The 24,333-nt window shown below is 42.9% G+C and overlaps 1 protein-coding gene across 1 annotated transcript in view; it reads left to right on the forward strand.

The window, feature by feature from the left end:
* The window catches only part of sez6b (seizure related 6 homolog b), a 221,445-nt gene that overhangs the window by 92,932 nt on the left and 104,180 nt on the right, over positions 1-24,333 (forward strand). The window contains exon 3 of the mRNA XM_085794838.1: positions 8,610-8,743. Within this exon, the coding sequence (XP_085650964.1) occupies positions 8,610-8,743 (134 nt within the window). The remainder of the gene's footprint in view (positions 1-8,609; positions 8,744-24,333) is intronic.

The raw sequence follows: 24,333 nt of genomic DNA on the forward strand, positions 1-24,333 counted from the left end.
AGGAAATGCTCAAAACTTCTGAGCTCGTTTAGGTTTAATGGTGATATAATCCAGGCTGCTGTGCTCTGTTTACACCGCAAAAACTCAAAATCTTACCAAGAATATTTGTCTTATTTCTAGTCAAAATGTCATTTCTAGTCAAAACAAATCTAATTCTACTTAAAATAAGACTCATCACATTAAAAGTAGCTTGTTTTTAGACACTTTTTACTTCTTTCAAGCAGATTTTCACTTGAAATAAGTAGAAAAATCTGACAGTGGATCAAGTTTTTCTTTCTTATTACAAAAAACTGCCTTTCACTGGCAGATTTTTCTACTTATTTCAAGTGAAAATTAGTTTGAAACAAATTAAAATTATCTAAAAACAAGTTAATTTTTAGGTGATGAGTCTTATTTTAAGTGGGAAAAGATTAGTTTAGACTAGAAATGAGACATTTTGACAAGAAATAAGACAAATATTCTTGGAAAGATCTTTTTTGCAGTGTATTCTTTGGTCCTGCATAGTAGGCTACATGTGGATGGAGAGTTCTTCACACGGCGTTAGGAGGATACAGTGGCGCTGACAGTGTTCAAGAAGAGGAAATTAGTTAATTGACCCATTTGTCAAGTCCCGCCCTCCACGGCTACTGTTGCTAGGTTGGACAAACGATGGTTAACTCTCATCGGAAACCATTGAAAATCAGGCAGATTTAAATTGGAAAATTTGAATTAGCTTATCTACTGTATCAGAAAAATGGTGTCCGTAATAGAAGACAGACGCCGCTAGAGAGCGACTGAATGGGCAGTACATGACTTTTCAGAAAAGTGGTGAAAAATCATTGTTTTGGTCACTCGCTAGCTAGCTAGCTAACGGCGCTAGCTAATGTTAGCTACAAGCTAACGCTTAATCTCCGCCGATCTCCCGTTTCTCCTCGTAAAACTTCTCAAAGTTCAAAAGACATTAGCAACGGTAACGTTACGTTTGCTAGATAACTTTGAAGGTTAACGTAATATACATAAGTAGCCTATGTTTGTTGATGTCTTGGGTCTGGGAATGGGATAAAAATGACTCTGGTAATACGTCCGGATATCGTGAGTTGCTATTGCAGGTACCCCAGGCACACCTTTTAACCATATTGAAAAATTAAAAAGTAGTTTTTACCGAAAAAAATTGCTGTCTACCTATCTCGGTTCATAGGGTTTCATCCCAGGGTTGTCCAACCTTAGAATATTGCGCAACTCGTGGGGAGAAGTGCTCTGATTGGTGGATTAGCAGACCAATCAGAAGGCCAACAAAGGTTCAATTTAGGGAACAGAAATAACAACAGTAAACTTGCAACATCAGGGACCTACATGATGTTCTTACAATATTATTTTTACTTTTAGCTATGAGGAGTAGGCTATTTCCCAGGTGTTTTTCATGGGACTCTCAGACCACAGCCACACTGATTTTTCTCACCTTTCTCCTTCTGACTGGGTTTAAAGGGGATGTTGGGACTCAGCCCATTCAAATTGGAGGACCTGACCACATGGCCTCCTTTGTCTCCCAAACAAAGGAAACCCTCTGAACTCAGCCTCCCAGCATCCTTCACCTCTTCACATCTAGGTGTGAAACCTCCACTACTGACCCACCATTGGTCAGGTATGGCCCCAGGACCTGTGAGGTCACAGGCCATATAAGAGGAGAAGTGCCCTTCTTCTCTCTCTCTCTTCGCCCTCTTCTCTTCTTCACCTCAGCAGGAGCTGCTGCTCCTCTCAGCTCCTCACCTGGAGCTACTGCTACAGCTCTCCAATCTCCATGAGGCAGACGCCTCCACTGGTAGCGCCGCGAGTGCCTACCAACGGATTAAAGAAAAGGAACCAGCTAACACGACGCAAGCTCTGCTAGTTGAGCTACGGAGCCACAAAACAAAGCAACCAACTCTGCAAGGAGAAGGACTCTCCTCAACGGAACTCAAACTACACAGCGGCTGTAGTTCACTGGACAAAGACACAATCACTGGACTTAACTTCCACAACAGGACCAGCAAAACCTGCAACCGCAGGAATCCCCACCAGCACCGGGAACTTCTCACCCTCATGTGACTTGGTAACGTAACTGGGCCTAGTTAGGATTACCTTGCACCTTGACTAAGCATAGAATACCTCAACCATGCCGATGTATGTATTGATTGAAATCAGTTAAAATACTTGAGCTTTGTTGTTGTTGCTTTGTTGTTGTCAGCTATAGTCTCATATTTAGTTAACCTATGTTTAACATGCAACTTGAGCGTTGAACAAAGGACACACCTTTGTCCACCTCCCCCCACATCACATGTGGTTGGTCTTAGAGGCCATCTTGGAGGCCATTTGGTTGTAACCCCCTTTGTCTCAGGACAAGGCAACCATCCTCCATCTTTTCCATTGTCTGAGGTCACACTTCACACCTCACCGACACATAGCCATACACTCTTACCAACACACACACACACACACACACACACACACACACACACATGTGTACAGTGTATGTAGCTTGTCTTAGTTTCATGTTTTGTTATTCCATTTTCTAGATGTGTCCAATAAACTTCCTTGAAACTTTACTTGTCTGTTAATGTTGTACAATAGTGAGTATGCCAACCTCTACGCAGTAGAACTTCTAAATCCTTCAACTTTGCAGCTATTGATAATGTTAATTTGTTTATAATTATTAATTTAATCATTAAACAAGGTTCTATATTAATAGTTAGCACACCCTTATGAGACTGATTTTGGTACATTGGCTGTCTGGTGCCCCGAGGTGGATTTAATAAAATTAAATCCCATTAATAATTTTTATAGTAATTATTAATATTTTGGTATTGATATTTTACTAATTTGATAGCCAATAACCCTCTTAATAATAACTTTACTTATAGTTGGTATAACCCCAACATAAATGGTGCTTCCGTTGTGAGGCATCTAAATATTCTTAATAAATTACCTATAAGTTGTGTTAGAGCACAACATTAAATGGTTTCCCCGTGCGAGACATAATTACACTTTCTCTTTAGTTGTGCTAGAGCACAACATAAATGGTGCCCCGTGTGAGGCTGTGTACTGTTGGCATTTATTCACATTTGTACAATATTAATTTTGAGCAAAAGTTTGGACATTACTGAAAATGAAATCCAAAACTGAACTAACCAAAAGTTCACATAAGACCGAGTCTGCTACACGAGTAGACATCCGACTTTACATGCAGAAAGTGAATTGTGCTGAATTTTGATTTATTCCTGAGTTTTGCTAAAACTCTTTTGAGAATTAAGCCCATTGTGCTGCATCAAGAATTTGCGACTGTTGCTAGTCTTTCCAGTTGAGTCTTCTCTGTAGGAACTTTAAGAATTCCTGTCCCGCATTTGAATACCACATATTCAATGCTACTTTGTTCTGTCAAAATTGGTTGTTTAGCTAAGTGCTCCCCTGACCCTTAACTTTAAGACACAGCGTGCCACCGGCCCTGTGTAACCTAGAGAGCTTGTACCGGTTGTCACTGCCATGCATTTCAACCTGATTAAGAATAGAGCTTGAAGATAGAGCCACAGTGTGCTGCCAGCTCTGTGAAGTTTTGTACCTTGCTGTCACTCCCAGCTTGAGTTACTGTAAGAAACCACTTGAGTAGTGCATAGCCAAAGCTACACTACAAGGTGTCTGCCACGCAACACCGCTGCAAACAATTTGCTTTGCTTTATAGGTTTCTCAGATTTGCTTAATCTCACCTCCCAGAGTAACAATGGAGAACCCCTCTGTAGAGCAGTTCATGTTTGCCCTGGCTCAGAGCCTAAAACCCGGCTACTCTGAACTCATCAACAAGTTGAATCTCAGTGAGTGTAGGAAAGAATTGGACTTGCTACTTAATGACAGATGGGATGCTCAGAGAGCATCCAAGGGCCCGTTGTTACGATGCATGCTTCTGATCTGCCACAGACAGGCCAGTCTTTCAGCTCAGACCAAAGCAACTCTGGAACAAGAGGTAGAGTCCCTAAGAGTGCAAAATGCTAGTCTACTTCAAGAAGTGAAGACAGCAAATCACAAAGCCTTACGTTACCTAGAAAGCTTGCACTCAGCAGAGTTAGATCTCTGCTCACAGAAGGAGGAGTGGTTTAAACTTAGGTCAGAACGCTCTGACTCTCCACAGTCTTTCAGACAAAGTGATTCAGGTTACTCTGATTCACACTCCTCCCTTGGAGGAAGGTTAACTCCTTCCCCATGCAGATGGGGACATTTCCCACCTGACCTGAAGTCCTTGGGAACTAAGTCAGCTCCTCAACCTCCACTAAGGTGCAGAGGTAACAGCCACCTGGCTTCCCATCTTTCTCACGTAGATAGTGAGGAGACATGTAGCGTATCATCTAGTGTATATACTGCACCTCATTCTCAGCCAGTTAACTATGCTTTCACCCGTGCTCAGCCCTCCAAAGGGGGGACTAGAGCATTTCAGGACTGTTCATCCTCTTCCCTGCAACACCAGGAGAGGGATGACAGGGGTTCAGTCCCTGTCTTCCCACCTGTAAGACCCAGAGCACAGGCGGTAGATGTCCAGGATAGCTTAGTCTCGCCTTCATCTGACAGGACCACCCAGTATCCCCGCCTTGAAGTGCTTGAGTTCCTAGCTAAGGACTTACAATTCTTTGATCCTGACAATGGTAATCATAACATTGATGATTACCTCAGTGAACTAGACCACAGCCTAGTTGACTTACCAAGCGCTACCCACAGGGAGAAAGTCAAACTTGTGTGGAAAACCAGCTCAAAAGCTGTTCACAAGTTCATGCAGTCACTTCCTCCCAGAGTCAGAGACAACTACCATGATCTCTGTCAAGCACTGTTAGATGAGTTTTCTTCCCCTGCTGATGAGGTCTCAGGAATAATTGCAGCTTCTCAAATTAAACACTCCCGTGTTGAGCACCCCAGAAACTTTTACAAACGTTTCAGACATGCATATTTTCAGGGAAAGAATGCACCAGGCAAGGAGGAAAGCCCCCTTTTTAAGTCTATGTTTGTGAAAAATCTTCACCCCTCAATATACATGCAGGTTGCACTCATGACAAGGAAGGGCGAGCTCTCAATGCATGAAGTTCGGAAGATGACATATGTGACCTGGGAAACTCTAGTCTCTTTCAAGACACAGGGGAAAACAACTGAGCCCAGCAGCTCAAACATGCAGGTGTCACACAGACCGGCAAGCTCAAGACGTCTCCCTCGCAACACGCCAAAGGGGGGTGACAGTCGGCCACGTCCAGACACTGAGCGCAACCGCCGTGTCCACCAGCTGCATAGAGATAGGCATTCACACGGTAGAAGCTGTAGGAAGCCTTATGCTCAAATTGTGGCCCAAAACTATGAGCAATCAGATGATAGCCCCATCATCTCTGACCACAGTGTAAAACATGGTCAGCACCTTTCAGATAGTGACAGTTCTTCTGAATGCCTCTCTGTCTCCAGCTACCAGGAGCGTTACAGCCCTGAGCCAGGTGTGAGGAAACACCAAAGACACAAAAGCTCCAGAGCTTCCTCCTCACACCACAGACAGTCAAACAAGTACTAGTGCAGGATTCCTTGATTTTCTTACAGTTAGAGCTCAGCATGGTTTTGTTAGCAACAGCAGCAAATTCTGATTTGATTCAGCCATCACTGTGATTTCTGCAAGTAATCTTGGATCGACTCCTCTGCAGTATCTTATTAATGACATTGTATTTACACCTATAATGACATGTCATTCCAGGTGCCACACCCCTTCTCACCATAGCATCACTTACACTTATGAATAACTAGAAGATGTTATTTGTTGTGTGTTATGTTTCATTCTGTATGTAAGTGGATTTTGTTCTGTAGTCTGTCTATGCTTAGTCAAGATAGATAGAAACCAAATGCCCAGTTGGTTTGTGAACTGCCCAGACATTTTGAATGGACTATGGACTATGGTGCTCACAGGATCACACATCACGTGGGATCCTGAGACCAAAGGGGGGATGTTGGGACTCAGCCCATTCAAATTGGAGGACCTGACCACATGGCCTCCTTTGTCTCCCAAACAAAGGAAACCCTCTGAACTCAGCCTCCCAGCATCCTTCACCTCTTCACATCTAGGTGTGAAACCTCCACTACTGACCCACCATTGGTCAGGTATGGCCCCAGGACCTGTGAGGTCACAGGCCATATAAGAGGAGAAGTGCCCTTCTTCTCTCTCTCTCTTCGCCCTCTTCTCTTCTTCACCTCAGCAGGAGCTGCTGCTCCTCTCAGCTCCTCACCTGGAGCTACTGCTACAGCTCTCCAATCTCCATGAGGCAGACGCCTCCACTGGTAGCGCCGCGAGTGCCTACCAACGGATTAAAGAAAAGGAACCAGCTAACACGACGCAAGCTCTGCTAGTTGAGCTACGGAGCCACAAAACAAAGCAACCAACTCTGCAAGGAGAAGGACTCTCCTCAACGGAACTCAAACTACACAGCGGCTGTAGTTCACTGGACAAAGACACAATCACTGGACTTAACTTCCACAACAGGACCAGCAAAACCTGCAACCGCAGGAATCCCCACCAGCACCGGGAACTTCTCACCCTCATGTGACTTGGTAACGTAACTGGGCCTAGTTAGGATTACCTTGCACCTTGACTAAGCATAGAATACCTCAACCATGCCGATGTATGTATTGATTGAAATCAGTTAAAATACTTGAGCTTTGTTGTTGTTGCTTTGTTGTTGTCAGCTATAGTCTCATATTTAGTTAACCTATGTTTAACATGCAACTTGAGCGTTGAACAAAGGACACACCTTTGTCCACCTCCCCCCACATCACATGTGGTTGGTCTTAGAGGCCATCTTGGAGGCCATTTGGTTGTAACCCCCTTTGTCTCAGGACAAGGCAACCATCCTCCATCTTTTCCATTGTCTGAGGTCACACTTCACACCTCACCGACACATAGCCATACACTCTTACCAACACACACACACACACACACACACACACACACATGTGTACAGTGTATGTAGCTTGTCTTAGTTTCATGTTTTGTTATTCCATTTTCTAGATGTGTCCAATAAACTTCCTTGAAACTTTACTTGTCTGTTAATGTTGTACAATAGTGAGTATGCCAACCTCTACGCAGTAGAACTTCTAAATCCTTCAACTTTGCAGCTATTGATAATGTTAATTTGTTTATAATTATTAATTTAATCATTAAACAAGGTTCTATATTAATAGTTAGCACACCCTTATGAGACTGATTTTGGTACATTGGCTGTCTGGTGCCCCGAGGTGGATTTAATAAAATTAAATCCCATTAATAATTTTTATAGTAATTATTAATATTTTGGTATTGATATTTTACTAATTTGATAGCCAATAACCCTCTTAATAATAACTTTACTTATAGTTGGTATAACCCCAACATAAATGGTGCTTCCGTTGTGAGGCATCTAAATATTCTTAATAAATTACCTATAAGTTGTGTTAGAGCACAACATTAAATGGTTTCCCCGTGCGAGACATAATTACACTTTCTCTTTAGTTGTGCTAGAGCACAACAGGGAACTATGCAGAATTTTCACCTTAACTCTGCTCCATTTTCACCTTAATTAAACAGCTCCAGAGTCCTAGTGCTGGTTAAATCAATGACTTGTAACTAGTTCCAGGGAGAATGGAGGCTCTCTGTCTTCCACCTAGCGTCTCTTGGCTGAAAACCAACTTTGTAAGATCAGAGCCTCCGACCCGGTGTCCCAGCTCTCGTCTCCATGGCGACACCGCCACACAAACGTAACGCACCCCGTAACCCGTAATCTCTTGTTTATGACAGATAAGACTACACAAATATACACATGGTAACATGGTAGATGATAAATAACGTTATCCACCGCTCCATGGATTGATTTCTCACCGGCTTCGTTGGAAACAAATGCACATGGAGGAGAGGAGGGTTAGGAGGAGACACCAGACTTGCATAGATCCCCTTTAATGAGTGCTGACCACCAGTGGTAAACATGGATAACAACCTTGATGTCTGATGTGCAGTTAAATTCTTTGTTTTAACCTTCAACTGCCTTCACTGCTCCTTGTTTATGCAGCTAATCAACTACAGCGGAGACAATCTGCTTTCTGTGTCCAGTGTATGTGAACAGTCATGTGACAGAGTTTGTTTTAGTTTCCAAACAGTTTGACTTTACGTCGTCGCTCTACTTCTGCCTTCTTTCACTCTCTAATTTGCATGTTCAGATCTGATCAGAGCGCCATCAGACACTCGGTAAACCCCCAGACATTAATGCAAAGCCCCAGATCCAGATTCATATCAAACAGGAGCCTGAACCTCCAAATCCCAATTAGTGGCAACACACACCCAACAAATATCAAACACCAACTGGAGATAACACGCTGTCACCTTTTTACTGTTGTTAGAAACTAATTGCAAAGGATTTAAATAAAGTCTGTCCCCAAACACACGCACACATGCACACACACACTCAGCTGCATCAGCTTCAATCTAAGATCAGATGAAGGTTGAGGTTTGGACACAAGAACAGTTCTTGGTGGTTTTGGTCTTGATCCAAGTTCAGGAAACTTTCTTTGTTTCCATGAATGAATGACTCCCATGCTGCTGTGTGTGTGTTTCCCTGCAGTTCCCTGTCAGCTGAACCTGACCGGACCAGAGGGCTACATCGAAGCTCCACCGCAGTCCAGCTCCGCCTTTCACTCCACCGTCGACTGCGGCTACATCATCACTGTCTACATGGGCTACGGAGTGGAGGTCCAGGTACGAATCACACACACCACCTTCTCCTGATGTTCTCCACATGTTCTCCACATGTTCTCCACATGTTCTCCACATGTTCTCCAGCAGGCCTGAGGTCATGGAGAATTCATACAGGTTATACAACGGAATTCACGCTGTGCCGGGAAAGCACATATTGATGCACACTTCTGACTTCAAGTGAACAAGAAGCAACGTTTACAGTAGGAATTAAGGAGAAACAATACGAGAAAAAATATGTATTTACTCTGCTGAAATAATCATGTAACATTACGAGACAGAGTTGTTTTAGAGGCAAATGCAGCCGAAACTACATTCCTGACACGGCTGCTGGGCGGAGGGATTTCAAAAACTAAAGTAGTTCATAGTATTTGCTTCATGTGTCGTAATGTTACATAGTTATACATGATTATTTCCTAGCGTGGTGAATGTGCAGATCTCAACTTGTCCACCAGAGCGTTTTGGAGTTGTTGGATTGTGTATTTGATGAGTTTGATGAAGGACAGGCGACCTGTACCGTTCACCTCCATTGTGTTCACTGAGCAGCTCACGTCTCTGCCCCGCCGATCTCAAAACAACAGGTAATGAACCTACTGCTATGACTATAGGGATTATGGAGAGAGGAGGATCTGACTAAATGTTGAACTATCCCTTTAATAAAACAATTACATGTTACATGTAAAAGACCATTTAATATCAGATGTGGAGTTTGAAAGAAAAAAGTGACTTCAGCACCACGGACAGCGTCATGGTTTCATCAGTGCACTGTAAAAATCAAACCGTCAAATTAGCAGGAGCCTTTAACAACTAATACACTTATGATCAATAAACAGCAAACAATATATATGACAACAATCATCTAACTCTCTAATGTACCAACTGTGTTTCTGGGCCGACGCTGTCCCTTCGTGTCCACGTCATTGTCCCTATTGAAACAGTTGAAACAGTGCGTTGCTCGGCCTGTTCTCAGACGGATGGCTTCAATTAGCATTTTAATTTTTCATCAGCGATGGTTCTCGGGCCGTCTCCGGGCCGGCGCCGATGAGACGTACAGTTTATGTAGCAGCTGCTCTGACAGGAGGGCAGCTCACTGTTCACTGCTAAAATACAGCTCCATTATATCTCCACTCCCTCCTGCTACATGTCTGGAATTCATAAGAGGATTTCAGCCGGCAGACAGACCTGAAACATGCTGCTGCTCTGCTCCCACCGTCTCTAAGGAGCAGCTTATCTGCACAAGATAAAAAGCCCCCGGTTTATAAGTTGAATATAAAGTTGTTTAGATTAATATCTGTCCGTCAGACGCTTCATTTCATGAAGCCTTGAGTGGCTCGGTTATAAAAAACCAATCTGCATTCACACAGTCGGTGAATCGTGGCTGTTGTCTTTGACTCTATTGAGACACAGCTCATCGGTCTCCGAGTGAGACTCCATGGCCTCGACTTCTTTTCTGAGGAGAAAACATGGAGAAGAAAAAGGAATGAATTGATATTTCACACTGCAGCACTCTCCCATACACACACACACACACACACACACACACACAGCCCTGTATATTATGTTCAGATCAGTTTAAATCTCATCTTATAAAGACATTTTTAGATGTATTTCACAGTGACTAAAACACTCTCTGTTCTTGTTAATACCTGTATTTGATTCACAGCTTATATTGTATTTAATGAGACATTAAAATGTAAAGATGATAAGATGATGAAATAAATAATAAGAAAATAACTGTGACGATATCAGTTCAAACATAATGAAGATTAACAATTTCTAGATAAACAACATTCATGAAAGTCTCTAACGTATATCATGAGTTTATTAGAAAAACAAATGGGTGGTTAAAGTTGCACTCAAATAAAGTTCGTATCTAATACAGAAACGCAATATATGTTTATATATTTCCCTATGCAGAATCAATGTGGACGCAAAATACAAACATAGTTACACAAACTATTTAAGAAACAATTTCATACATTATGAGATAGTTAAGCCCACACAGACATTATGTATGTTTATCACATATGCATACATTCTTAATATGAATAATGTACATAAACATATAAACATCCCAAAGCCAATCCATGTATAATTATATATTATATAACAGGGTCCAGAAGTTGTAAAAACATACAGACTTATCTAACATATAGATAACATATTATGTTATTTATATGTTCAAATATATGGTTGTAACTATATAAACCAGTGTGTTTCAACCTTGGGGTTGGGACGCCACTTGGGGTCGCCTGGAATTCAAATGGGGTCGCCTGAAATGTCTTGTAATTGATTAAAAAAAATATTTTTTAACTAATTATTATTCTTTTTAAAATTATGATTAAAACCTCGCACACAATCTTAAAAAACTGTGTTCTATACTTTAACTTTCTCAAATATAAATCAAGTTCAAATAAAATGCAGCATATACAAATATCTTGATTGACAGGGGTCGCCAGAAATTTATGATGTCAAAATGGGATCACAAGCCAAAAAAGGTTGGGAACCACTGATATAAACAATGATCATAGGTATTTTAAGATGTGCGTATTAATTTTACTGTAGATATTTCACATGTTTTAAGCATGTTGCAAACTTACAGTATGATACAAACCTGTATCTCCATATAACCAGAGGATGTTCATACCGTATGTGACAGTAACACATCTCGTTACAGTTGACTTATCTCAACCCACCACAGGGAGTTAAACGTCATATCTTCTCTTCCTTTTTCTGATCTTTCGGGCATTTTTTTTCAGTTTTTTTTGTTTTTGTATATTTGTTCCAGACAGTGAACATTACAGGGTTAAAGTGAGATCTCCGTCACAGTGTGAGCAGAGAAGTGACGTGGTGTGAAGTCGGTGGCTCGCAGCTGCAGCGTCCACGTCCACTTCCAATGTCACCTCCACAAATGTGTTTGGCCCGTGGACAACAGCGGGCGCTCCCGATGATTACAGCCACTCCGCCCACTCCGGGGCGTTCGCTGTCGCTTTGAAGCGTCTGACCTTTTTGGGGGGGGAGGCTTATGTGATGATTTAAGTAGTGCCCTTGTCTGCACCTGAGCTCCCCCTCCCCTCCTCCCCCCTCCCCTTCCCCTCTCCCCCACCTCCACCTTCATTCACATGATTAACTCCAAGAGCTTTGCTTCCTGCTGCTCATAAAATATACAATGGCCATTACGCCGCTGAACCTCCAGATGCCTGGCCTAATATATTTAGGATAAAAAATGAATATGTGGTTGCAAATCATTGTCAATGATGTCTCCCAGCTGCTTCCTGTCACTGATGGGGAGAGGAAAGGAAAGAAGGGAGGAAGGAAAGGTGGGAAAGAAACGATAGGATGAGTGTGTGTGTGGGTTTATTTTCAGAAATCAGAAGAGAGGAAAAAAACAAAACAAAAAAAAAGCCAAACTGTGAATAGCAGGAGTTTGTTCAGAACATGAGGGACTTGAAACGCTCTCCTCACAGGGGCTGGTTGGTGTTTGATGCCTGCGTGCTGTTTACCAGCTCCCCGCTGAGGCCGAGGAGGAGCAGACCCGAAACCACCACGTCCAATAACGGGAGCTTCCACTCGACTCCGAGTCGGCGGCTGCGGGCGGCGATCGTGTCTCGTGCACGCACGGTTGAACGTCTGATAGCGACTAAAAGAGGAGAGACACGGGGTCAGTCTTCTCCTCCAGAGGAGCTGGAACGGGGAACATTTTGAGCAGATTAACCTCGTGTCTGAAGAGCTTCCTGTCAGAGCGCCCGCAGGCCCCCGACCTGACGCCTGAAATCGGTAGATGAAATCTGGGGCAGAAAAAGTGCTGATAGGTGTCGACCGCCGCGTGCGCACACACTACACGCTAACAACCGAGGCGACACTATCAGCGTTTTATCAATTCAGAGACGGCTGCACAGGAAGAGCAGAGAAAAACCAAAGCAGATGTGGGAGCAGTGGCGTGCACAGACTTTTTGAAGGGCAGGGGCGATTGGGAAAAAAAGTGCACATAGCGCTTTCTCGCCACTGAAGAGGGCACTTTAGCTCGCGTTTTGGCTTCCAAGAGGGCACTTTAGCACACGTTTTGGCTCCTAGAGGACACTTTAGCACGCGTTTTGGCTCCTAGAGGGCACTTTAGCACGCGTTTTGGCCCCCATGAGGTCACTTTAGCACGCGTTTTGGCTCCTAGAGGGCACTTTAGCACACATTTTGGCTCCTAGAGGGCACTTTAGCACACATTTTGGCTCCAAGAGGGCACTTTAGCACACATTTTGGCCTCCATGAGGTCACTTTAGGATGCGTTTTGGCTCCCAGGGGCACAATGCACGCCACTGTGTGGGAGACCAGTGTCCTCCAGCTGCAACACTTAGCTTAGCCACCGACGGCTACATCCACAATACTATGACGTCTGAGATTCATTAACACATTTTTTAAATGTCCATAAACCAGGACACATTCTTCTTCAGTGGCGTCCCAATTAGACATCAGATGATGTACAATTACCATGGTTGATCACCGTGGTTACGGCATCTCGGGGAGCATGCACGGTGGAAAAACATGGTTGAAGGAATGAGGTGAAACAAAGTGTCGTCTGGATCTTGATCATCAGGCCACAAGAAAGACCGAGCCTGGATTATACAATAAAAGGAGAGGAATTCATCGTCACAGAATAAATAATAATAATAATTTTATTTATATGGCACTTTTCGAGAAAAAGCAAGTAGTGCTTTACAGATAAAACATTACAGAAAAAGAATAAAAGAGGAAGAAATCCCCATAGACCAAAAAAAAAAAAAAAACCCCCCTCCACAATCAAAGCAGCAGTAGCCTCGCTAGGCTCTTCATACAGAGAAGAGAAGAGCCTGGTTTCCGTTCACTCTGAATTTTAGAGAGCGGATCTGGAAATCACCAAATTCACCAAAGTAAAAGTGTTCACCAAAATAAAACTTATAAAATAGACAACAACTTGTAATACAGTTAAATACAATAAAAGAAAAAAGGTTAACTTAATGTCTAGGGGACTTTCTTGTAAATTATATTCTTTAAATTAAAAAAAAGTTTCACAGCATTTTTATTACAGTAGCTTGGTGCTTTTATTTTGACGGGAAAGGCCTGTCTATCTCGCCCTGGTTCTGGTTGCAAAACAGCCACTAAACGGCCCCAGACTAAAGCAGCACTGTGCCCACAAAGACAGTGAAAACTACAACTGAATTTATATATAAAGGAACAATGCAAAGTGATCTTGTAAGGCAGATAAAATGTTAAAATAATGAACAATTTTAAAATTAGTCCGGAGTCTATTATTGATCACTGAAAAAACAATAGATTCTTGAACAAAAACGAATCTAAACGTCCACACGCTGCAGTTGGGAGTATGGATGGTATGAAATGAACTGATCATAGCAGGTGACCTGATATCTGAGGTAAACATTGATTACCACTGGAAATGCCCTTTAAGAATAGGCCATCCTATAAAAGTGAGTTTTAAGGCGTTGTTTAAAAACTATAGACAGCAGAGGAAAGAGAGAGAGAGAGGAAGAAAATTAAAACAAACCAGAAGAGAAGGAGAGAATTAGATGGAGCGGGAAAGAAGAGATAAGGAAAACAAAGAAGAGGAGGAGATAAGCAGGACAACACCTGAGATAAAACGAATGCAGTCCTCTCGTCTCCTGTTTACTTTCATTATTAAAAGTGACTCCAGTGTCCGGATGTGGCTGAGCTGCGCCGGCTAATTAATTGCTCATGGATTATCTGTCCTCTCCCATTGTTTGTGTACGGACCTCTTTAAAAGCTCCTCGCTTAAAATGTCCGTCAGCTTCTATTACCTAAATTGAAAGGCCTCGCTCCACCGGAGACAGACGGACCCGAGGAAACACGGGATTCAAACACTGTTGGAGCAGCATCAAAGACGACGTCAGGTGGGAGCGAGGGGTCAGTCCCAGCGTTTCATGCACTAGGATTTTAATTAGTCTTATCAGGAAATCGGCCTCATTAATCTACTTCAGAGCTCTTTATTAGTGCTGATGAATCACAGCCACCTAATTTGATTGTCCGCTCCTTACAAGATAAGACAGATTTTAACCAGATGCTGGACTTTGATAAAAACGGATTATTGGTGTGAGTTTGGACCTTTTTTGTCGTTAAGGATCCTGAAAACCTGAAAGATCTGATGGAAGTTTAGTCTGTGATCTGAGTTCCCGAGGTTCAGGATTGTTTCTGTTTGGGTTTTTATCTCAGAAATCAAATTATAAACCTGCTGTCTGTTTTCTTTTTTCTTTTTTTAAACATCAGACTGGAAAGTCCAGATTTTATAACTCAGCACATAAACAAGCTGAACAAAACCCTGAGACGTCCTTTGTGTTGAATTTTTAATTATGGACTTAATCCCAGTCGTTCAAAAGAAATCTGATCAGATTTTGGTTAATGGATTGGATCAAATCTTGAAAATGGGTTGTTCAAAACTGAAAATGGATTCTGAAATCGGATTAGATCACGTAATCACTTTGATCCAAAAAATGTGGATGATTCTGATCCCAGCAGTCGGGTGGATTCAGGAACAAAATGTGATTTAAATGAAATTCAAATTGGTCAAATACACAACATTTTACATTCCTAGTGATCTTCACTGTGATTTTGCACTCGTTATCTGGATTTGGTAATCTTGGAAAGTTTGTATCTGGATCAGACTGATACCATCCAATCTTCTTTTGAACAACTGGGGTAAAAGTGAAAGTAAAAAATTATGTGATGCTGGATGGTAAAACAAGGGATTTGAAAATCCCAAACATTTTGATCCAGATGAAAAGTGACCCAGGTCAGATCGAGCTGTCAGAGAAACTAGAGATGAGATCAGGATCAAAGGCACAAATGTTTCCACGGGGCCCCTCTAATGGAAAATGTTCTCCGAAAGGAAATTTGTAGAATTTTATAAACCTTGTAATTTCGAAAATATCAATTATAAGAACCAATATAAACCTTAATAAGTCAATAACTTTGCATCCAATTCAGTCGACCGATGAGTCCCCTGACTGGCGCCCCTACAGGGAGGTTTTCCACTGAGATCGATCCAAACAAAATCAACAACAGGAAGTGAAGACAAAAACTCCCATGATCCCTTTCAACTTCACAAAGTCACCAACTCCAGCTGTTGTTTTGGTTTACACATTATGTGATTAACTGCGCTGTGGGTGCAGAGCTGCTGCTGCTGCTTCTGGGCAGAGACCAGTGAAAAGTTCATGTTCATGATGGTGAGACGGGAGGAGAGGTCAAAGGTCACTGCTGCATGTGGAGGAGGAAAACTCCGCTGCACAAACACAACTCTGCGACGCCCACTCACACCTGTCCAGCATCGGCTGGCACAGCTGGCACAGCTGGATGCCTTCATGAATTATTCAAAGCTGTGGATGAGACATCGGGATTTAATGTCACTGACCTTGTGGAGTTTTTACATAGTTGCTGAAACATTTCCAAAACCATGTTCACATTCTTGTGTAGACAGAAATACTGCTTCTTTTTTATATTTAAAGGGATAGTTCAACATTTTGGCAAATTGGCCCATTGCCATAATCCCTATAGTCATAGCAGTAGGTTCGCTACTTTTAATTGTCGGTGCAAGCTATTTTTAGAACGGCGGAGCAGAGCCGCAAGCTGTTCAGAGCTACGCTACAGAGGCTAGTGGGATTTCTTGGTTTCCCTCATCAAACTCATCAAATACACAATCCAACAACTCCAAAACGCTCTGGTGGACAAGTTGTGACCTGCACATTCACCACGCTATGAGATAATAACACAACGTTACCAGACAGAGTTGTTTTAGAGGTAAATACAGAGACTGCTTGATGAAAAACTGCCCCCGATGGGAACGCGCATCAGCAGTTTTGCATGAATTTCCCTCTAAAACAACTCTGTCTGTGGTAACGTTGTGTTATTATCTCATAGCGTGGTGAATGTGCAGGTCACAACTTGTCCACCAGAGCGTTTTGGAGTTGTTGGATTGTGTATTTGATGAGTTTGATGAGGGAAACTAAGAAATCCCATGAGCCTCCGTAGCGTAGCTCTGAGCAGCTCGCCGCTCCGCTCCGCCGTTCTAAAAATAGCTTGCACCAACAATTAAAGTTAACAAACCTACTCCTAAAACTATAGGGATTATGGAAGAAGTGACTGGGGGGACTAGCTACTCTACTCAAGCTCCTGCCAATTTTCTGTTATTAACATTGAATGACATCTACTCTCAAACACAACACAAAATGTGGAAACAATGTAACTGATCTCTCTTGGCGAGGTCAGTGGATTATAACATTGATGGCATCAAATCGTACAAATACGAAGGCCGGTCCGCTTCAAGGCCGAGGCCTAAAACCTCCTCGACAAAGAGTCCTGACTGATCAACAATCAAATCTGATATCGTCTTTTCACTGGGAGAGATGACATCATCAGTTATTAGAGAAGAGTTAGTGAGCTTGGAGAAGGAAATAAAAGCTGTGAGACGACCGACAACACAGCCGAGGGTGAGCGTGTTGAAGCTAACGTCGAGGTCGGATGAAGACGGAGTGACTGTGTTGAAGAGAAAAACCGACCTCGAGTTAAATAAAGAAATAACAGTGGTTTCTTGAGCTGCCACCTGTTCCTGTATCATCAGAGCTGGAGGCCTCGACGTCTTCATGAAACAGTAAGAGACACCATGTTGTTGTCTTTAACCGACAGTTGGCGTCTTGTTGACTCGGCGTTTGACTCGTTCTTCACCGGTCTGGACGTGTGTGTCAGCGTGTGTCAGGGTGTGATAGGCTGCAGCTCCGTCCTGTCTCTGCTGAAGTGTAATTTTCTATTCCAGTAAACTCGTGTGTGTGCGTGCGTGCGTGCGGCCGGTGCAGGTCCAGGTCCTCGGGGTCTGATGTGCTGAACTCTCAGTGTGAGAATCTGCACACAGAATACGTGAGGAGCCGCCGGCGGAGGGAGAAAAGAGAGTTCCAGGGTCACGGCTCTTATCTGAGGACATAATAACACCTCAAGGCTACAAAGAGCCACAACACATCTGATAGCTGAGACGTGCAACACACAACACAACACACACACTGTACTAATCCTGTACACTTATTAAAGGGACAGTTCACCCAAAATTGAAATTTCACTCATTATCTACTCACCCTCGTGTCGACTAAGGGCTGGGAGAAGTTTCAGAGTCCTCCGTGGCTTCTCTGAGTTACAGGGGGTCTCGGCGTAACAGTGCATGTCCATATAACGGTTGCAAATGGATACCAACTGTCTTTGTAACAAAAAGACACACCAAAAAACATCCAAATACCTCCATGCTGCTCGTATGTAATATCCGTCTTGTATTGAAGCCCCGAAATGCAAAATCGTCCCGAAAAAAATTAAATGAGTCTATATTTCAAGCTTGTTTTGTAGCGGAAGCGGAATTTTTTTCGGGACAATTTCGCATTTCGGGGCTTCAATACAAGACGGACATTACATACGAGCAGCATGGAGGTATTTGGATGTTTTTTGGTGTGTCTTTTTGTTACAAAGACAGTTGGTATCCATTTGCAACCGTTATATGGACATGCACTGCTACGCCGAGACCCCCTGTAACTCAGAGAAGCCACGGAGGACTCTGAAACTTCTCCCAGCCCTTAGTCCACATGAGGGTGAGTAGATAATGAGTGCAATTTCAATTTTGGGTGAACTATCCCTTTAATAACCATCCATCTGATATGAATGAAGAGATAACTTCATTTTCACGTCTCTATCTGTCTCTGACCCTGTGGAATTATTCCGACACGTCAATTAACAACAACCAAATGTTCCAGCGTGTGAAGCCACCAGCTTCTAACAATGGAGAATTAATATATAAACAAACACATTAATATGTCACATGGAAACACATTGTAATAATAAAAATCTGCGACTGCAAGACTAATAGTGCATCGATCTTTGACCAAACCCAGGGATGGGCCATTTAAATGTTCATGTGCTCTCATTACCGTACAGAAGATTAATCCATTAGCTGCACAAGTAAACCTACTTTTACACACAAAATAATACACAGGTGGTCCGTGTCCCACCGGAAACACAAGTGGAACCAGTGTAAAGCTTGTGTTTCCATTCGTATTACAATGAATTGCTAACAATGGAAACAAAGACTCATCAGTTGCATTGTTGTAACGCTTTGTTGTCTATGGATGGTTACCACGTCAACAGCCTACGTCATAAACTCAGAGTTAAGACAAATATGTTTAATTAAACATGAACTGGGTGCTTGTCACACCAACTGAGCTGTTGGAGCCAAATACAACTCTCTCTCTGAAAGGCCAGTCACAGAAAACATCAACAACCGGGGCTTCATCCTTCGGAGGACGCATTTAAAGGCTGATTACGTCACAGCGTCACAACAAGGCCTGTCCCAATTTGAAGGTTCTGTTCTAGGAGGACACACCACATCTTCCCTTCCCGTATCCCAAGATTGTTTGTGCGCTTTTAATTATTAGCCACCTAGCATGCTAACTATCACAATGGCTGTGTCCGAAATCACCCCCTAACCACTATATAGTGCACTATATAGTGGCCACGCCATTTTGTAGTGGTGTCCGAATGTTTAGTGATTATTAATGTTCACTATATAGTGCACTGAATCTATCCCACAATCCACCGCGGAATGTAGTGAGCATCCGATGGTCACTAACCGGGGCAAGATATCCCATCATGCATTGCTAGACGCATTCAAGAGAGAATGGCGGACGGGCGCGATCATCTCTGTTACAAGTGTAAGTATTTTTTCCGTTTAACGTTTGATTCCGAAGTTGAAAATAGTTTGTTAATATGCTATACTATTTAAAAACTTACTGGGGGGCATGACGGGGTTACGCATTAAGCCATTACGGCATCAATCATGAGTAGCCTAATCATGAGCTCAGTACTACAGGTAATGCTATTTTTCCAGGTTAAGCTAGCGTAAAAATGGACTACAGCCTATTTTAATTAATAAGTAACGTTAGCGAAATTACACAAGTGTCAGATAAGCACGGGAGAAGATTGTTAATTTATTTTAATCTCCCAGGGACCGACGACGATGTGGCAGCCCTCATCCGGCTGCGGAAAGCTAACGACCGGCTGTTTTCGGGGAAGCGCTTCGCCTCCGCAGCCGGTTGGGAGTGAGTAACAACGTAACGGCTGTGTCCGAAATCATCATGAGTTGTGTCATATTCTTGTGAAGTTGTAACGTTATCTTATTAAGATGAAAACTGAACACAACTGTAAAATGACACAGACTTTTGACGAAATTACTGTAAATTACTAATGGTTAAATTACTCATCAGCATTTGACACTGACAGCATTAATGATAGGTTAATTGTTGTTGTTTTTCATCCTGTACTTGTTATTGCATTTTGTAGAGCTGTTCTGAAAGAAATGGGGCTGACTGGGGTGGTGACTCCTGCCCGGGCAGCCAAGAAGTGGGAGAACCTCAAAAAGACCTACAAGGTTAGGATGCATCATAATTAACTACAGCTATTTTGTGAAAGCATAGACCAGGCATGTCCAAACTATTCCACAAAGGGCAAAGTGGCTTCAGGTTTTTGTTCCAACCACCCAAGAGCACACACTTTTACTGATCAGCTGTCTGAAGACTGAGATCAGCTGATTAAATGAATCAGGTCTGGTGCGCTGCTGCTTGGTTGGAAAGAAAATCTGCAGCCACTCGGTCCTCTGTGGAATAGATTGGACATTGCCCGACATAGATGAAAGTACAGTGACTTTTACTTTTGTATATTTTCTTTGCTGTGTTTAGCATTATAAACGAACACTACATTAATTGCATACATCAAATGTGTGTATATTGCAATGTGTGCAGGAGCTGAGGAAGCCACCAACAGGGAGTGGCACTGAATCAGGGGAGGCCACTGCCGGGAACTGGAAGTGGTTCTCCCTGATGGATGAGGCAATAGGCGGGAGGCCTTCTATTCAGCCTCCTTGCCTCATTGCCTCAGCCTGGGGGGAGAACCCTCCAGTCCCGGCATCAGCCTCCCCTGATTCAGTGCCACCAGAGCAGGAAAGTCAGGGTGTGGACCAGGAGTCTGAGCCAGAGTCTGAGCCAGCTCCTCCAAAGCGTCAGCGGCGGGACCCGGTAGTAGAGCTGATGGAGAGGCAGGAGAAGAGGGCAGAGGAAAGGGAGAAAAGGGAGGAGGCCAGGGAGGAGAGACTTTTGAGCCTCCTCGAAAGAATTGTAGAGAAAATGTGAAAGTAATAAATAACAAAAAAGTATGCCCCACTTTGTTATCAATTGAAATACAGGTCTTTATCACACACAGGTGAACACCGACAAGAAATACTATACTACTACTACTACTATGAACATTTCATTATACTCACTTTAAACAGTGAGCATATAAAACACATTAAAGGCTACGTTCTATCACTATCTACTATACTATCTATAACTATCAGCTACTGAAACTATTTACATGAATTGCAACTTGAGAAGATAAGAGGACAGAGGAGGTTGACAGGTGAAGAGAAGAGAATTAAATTTGTGAGAGAGAGAGAGAGAGAGAATAAATTATCTAAGATTAAATTAACATTTTTGATTTGATTTTTGTCTCTTCAATAATCATGATCCTGCAGAGCTGCAGGATTGATATTCGGCGCAGAAACTGCAGCAGCCATGCGACTGCGGAGTCGCTCCCCACACTGCAGCTCTGGGTGAAGCTCAGCACCTCCAGCATCTGGCTCAGGTTGTTCCTCCACTGGCTCAACAATGTCACCATCCCTGAGGCACAGGTTGTGCAAGATTGCACAGCAGGCGATGACCTTGACGGCAAAAGCTGGGTGCACTTCAAGGGCCTTAAAAAAAATAGATCGCCACCTGGTCTTCATGATGCCGAAGGCTCGTTCAATGACTGAACGGGCCTTGGCATGGTGTCGGTTGAATCTGGCCTCTACCGCATTCCTCACTGGCTCCCTGTAGGGTGTGATGAGTGTGATGGGCTGTGACAAGCAGGGGTATCCCCCATCCCCCAGAATGCAGTAGCCTTCAGGTGGGTACAGACTGTTCACAAAGAGGGGGCTATTTTTGAGAACGCGAGAATCGTGGACTGAACCAGGGTAACCCACAAAAATGTCCAAAAATTGACACTGGTGGTCACACACTGCCTGAAGTTGAATGGAGTAGAAAAGCTTCCTGTTAAAGTAGCATTGGGCGTCTGCACTTTTGGGCTTAATTCGAATGTGGCAGCCGTCAATGCTGCCTACCACCTTGGCTAATGCAGCAGATCCTGCCAGACGCTCAAAGCCGGCACCGATGTTGTGAAGCTCATCGTGGGGAGGAAAGGAGATGATTTGGTTTTTGAGCCTGATAACTTTATCAGTAACTCTGTGGATAATGTCATAAACTGTGGAGCGTGGTATGTCGAATGCCCTGGAAACGACGCGGTAAGAGGTTGCACTTGCCAACCAGAAAACGAACACCAGAACCTCAAGGTCATGACCCCAGCTGTGGTCGATGGGGGAGCGGAGGATGTTGATCAGGTTGGTAAGTGTGGGTCTCGAGAGGCGAAAGTCTGGCCGCAGCTCACTTTGGCCGTCAAAGTAGAGGGTCAGCACTGGAACATGGCGGTTCAATACACAGTATTGTGATCTTTGACCATGCTGTAAATAAAGATGAGAACAATGTAGATAATAAATGTAGATGTATGTAAATAATAAATGTAAATGTATGTATATAATAAATGTAAATAAATAAATTTAGGTGTATGTATATAATAGATAAATAAATGTAGATGTACTGTATGTGTTGATAATAAATAGTAATAATAAAAATGATAACAGTGTAATGAAATGTGTGACTGGTAGTGTGACAGCCATGGAGGAAAGCTATGTGATGTGAAAACAAAATTATGTAATGTTTAAGTTTCTCCAGGAGAGGGTGTAGTTGTACAGATCTGTATCTAGAATTGGCAGGTACTCTAGCATACCGGTACGTACAATTAGACGACGTCTTCTGAGCCGAGCAAGAGCGAAACGCCTCAGTCTTCTCTGCCGCCTGGCAAGTCTGTTGCTCCTCCTTATCAACAGTAGTTGAATAATTGTTATGATGAACAACGCGAAATTGACGGTGGCTGGCATTTTTTTTCCGTTTGAGATGAACGGCAGTTTGTTTTCCTTTGTGTGCGCGAGACGAATTCGTGAGTTGCGGCGGGAAAAAGTTATTAATAAAAACAATACAATGCGGAGACCCGTTTATTTACATAGGATACATCAACAAGACAGATCAAGGTGCTCGTAATGTAAAGATGTAAGCTTTGGTGACAACACATATCAAATACAAGGCAGATTTATTAGTTAAGGCAGATTTATTAGTTAAAAGGGACAGACAAACATAACTCCTCCACTTGATGTTGTGTTTACATCACGTTTTATTTGTGCGACAGCTGTGACGTAATTAACGGCGCCGAGCAACGAGCGGAGTAGTGTCCGAGCGTGTCCGAGACGTTCCGCCGTTGAGTCCACTATATAGTCCACTATATTGAATTCACTATATAGTGAGTAGGGACTAGTGAATGAGTGAGTGATTTCGGACACAACCAATGTTGAAGTGGCTTCTCGTTTGACGTTGATTTTGTTTGGATGCAGGATCAGGAAATGCTCTAAAGACTCGACCGTCCCATTTACCAGTGGTGAACGTGGCTGTCAAAGGCGACTCCAAGCCGTCGCCTCCATAAATTAGGAATGCGTAACGTCACATGCGACCACGCGACTTTGCGTACCTGACTGTGGCGCTGCACAGCTGTAGCAGCATGTGTGTTTTATAACGGAAGAAAAGAAAAACACAATGTGCTTATCAATAAATATATAATAAATGACCTATAATAATCAAAATACACAACAATAAAATAACATTAAAATGCAGGAATACAGAATAAAAAAACTAAAAAAAGAGTCTTTTATTATTTAGAGAGTATGGTACTCATCTGAGTAACTCACTAAAAAAGTTATGTGCACGTACACATGATATACAATCTATATATCTATACATGTACAGCTGGTTATGATTGTAACAGAACCAAAAGAAGAGAGGTTGCATCAACAGAACTATTATTGTTGGAAATTATTGTTGTCATTGATGCTACCTGTGTTTTTTTTTTATTACCGTAACCATGACAACCGAGGTCCTGTACTCCTATGAACGAGCTATTTCAGGAGACACCGGTGGTGTGGGTCGTATCAGAGGGTCGGAACAAACCGGACCCTGACCGACCGAAACCTCCGCCTACAGCTGCTGTTTCCCAGAATGCCGAGTTTTATTTTAAAAAACGTCCTTAACAGATGATGGATGATTTCTTTTTTTTTTTTTTTCTCCTACACCTCAGGTCTAAATCTTTAAAGTTGCTCAGACCAGACCTGCGATCACAGTGACTCTGACTCTAGTGTTTCCTCCTGATGTCAGTCACCACATCTTGTAGCTTCGGCCCGTTACATCACGTAGCTACAGTTTGTTTTTACTCAGTTTATGAAGCGTAGTTATGTGAGAGTCTTCTCCGTGCAGCACGTGTGTGGTTTTCCAATGTGTCTATAGGTCAATTGGCTTCACTATTGATAGCGCTGTGAGCTGTGGCACTGTGTG

This window comes from Trachurus japonicus, chromosome 13 (genome assembly GCF_045865225.1).
Source record: "Trachurus japonicus isolate A0001 chromosome 13, Traja_1.0".
Taxonomy (NCBI): Eukaryota; Metazoa; Chordata; class Actinopteri; order Carangiformes; family Carangidae; genus Trachurus; species Trachurus japonicus.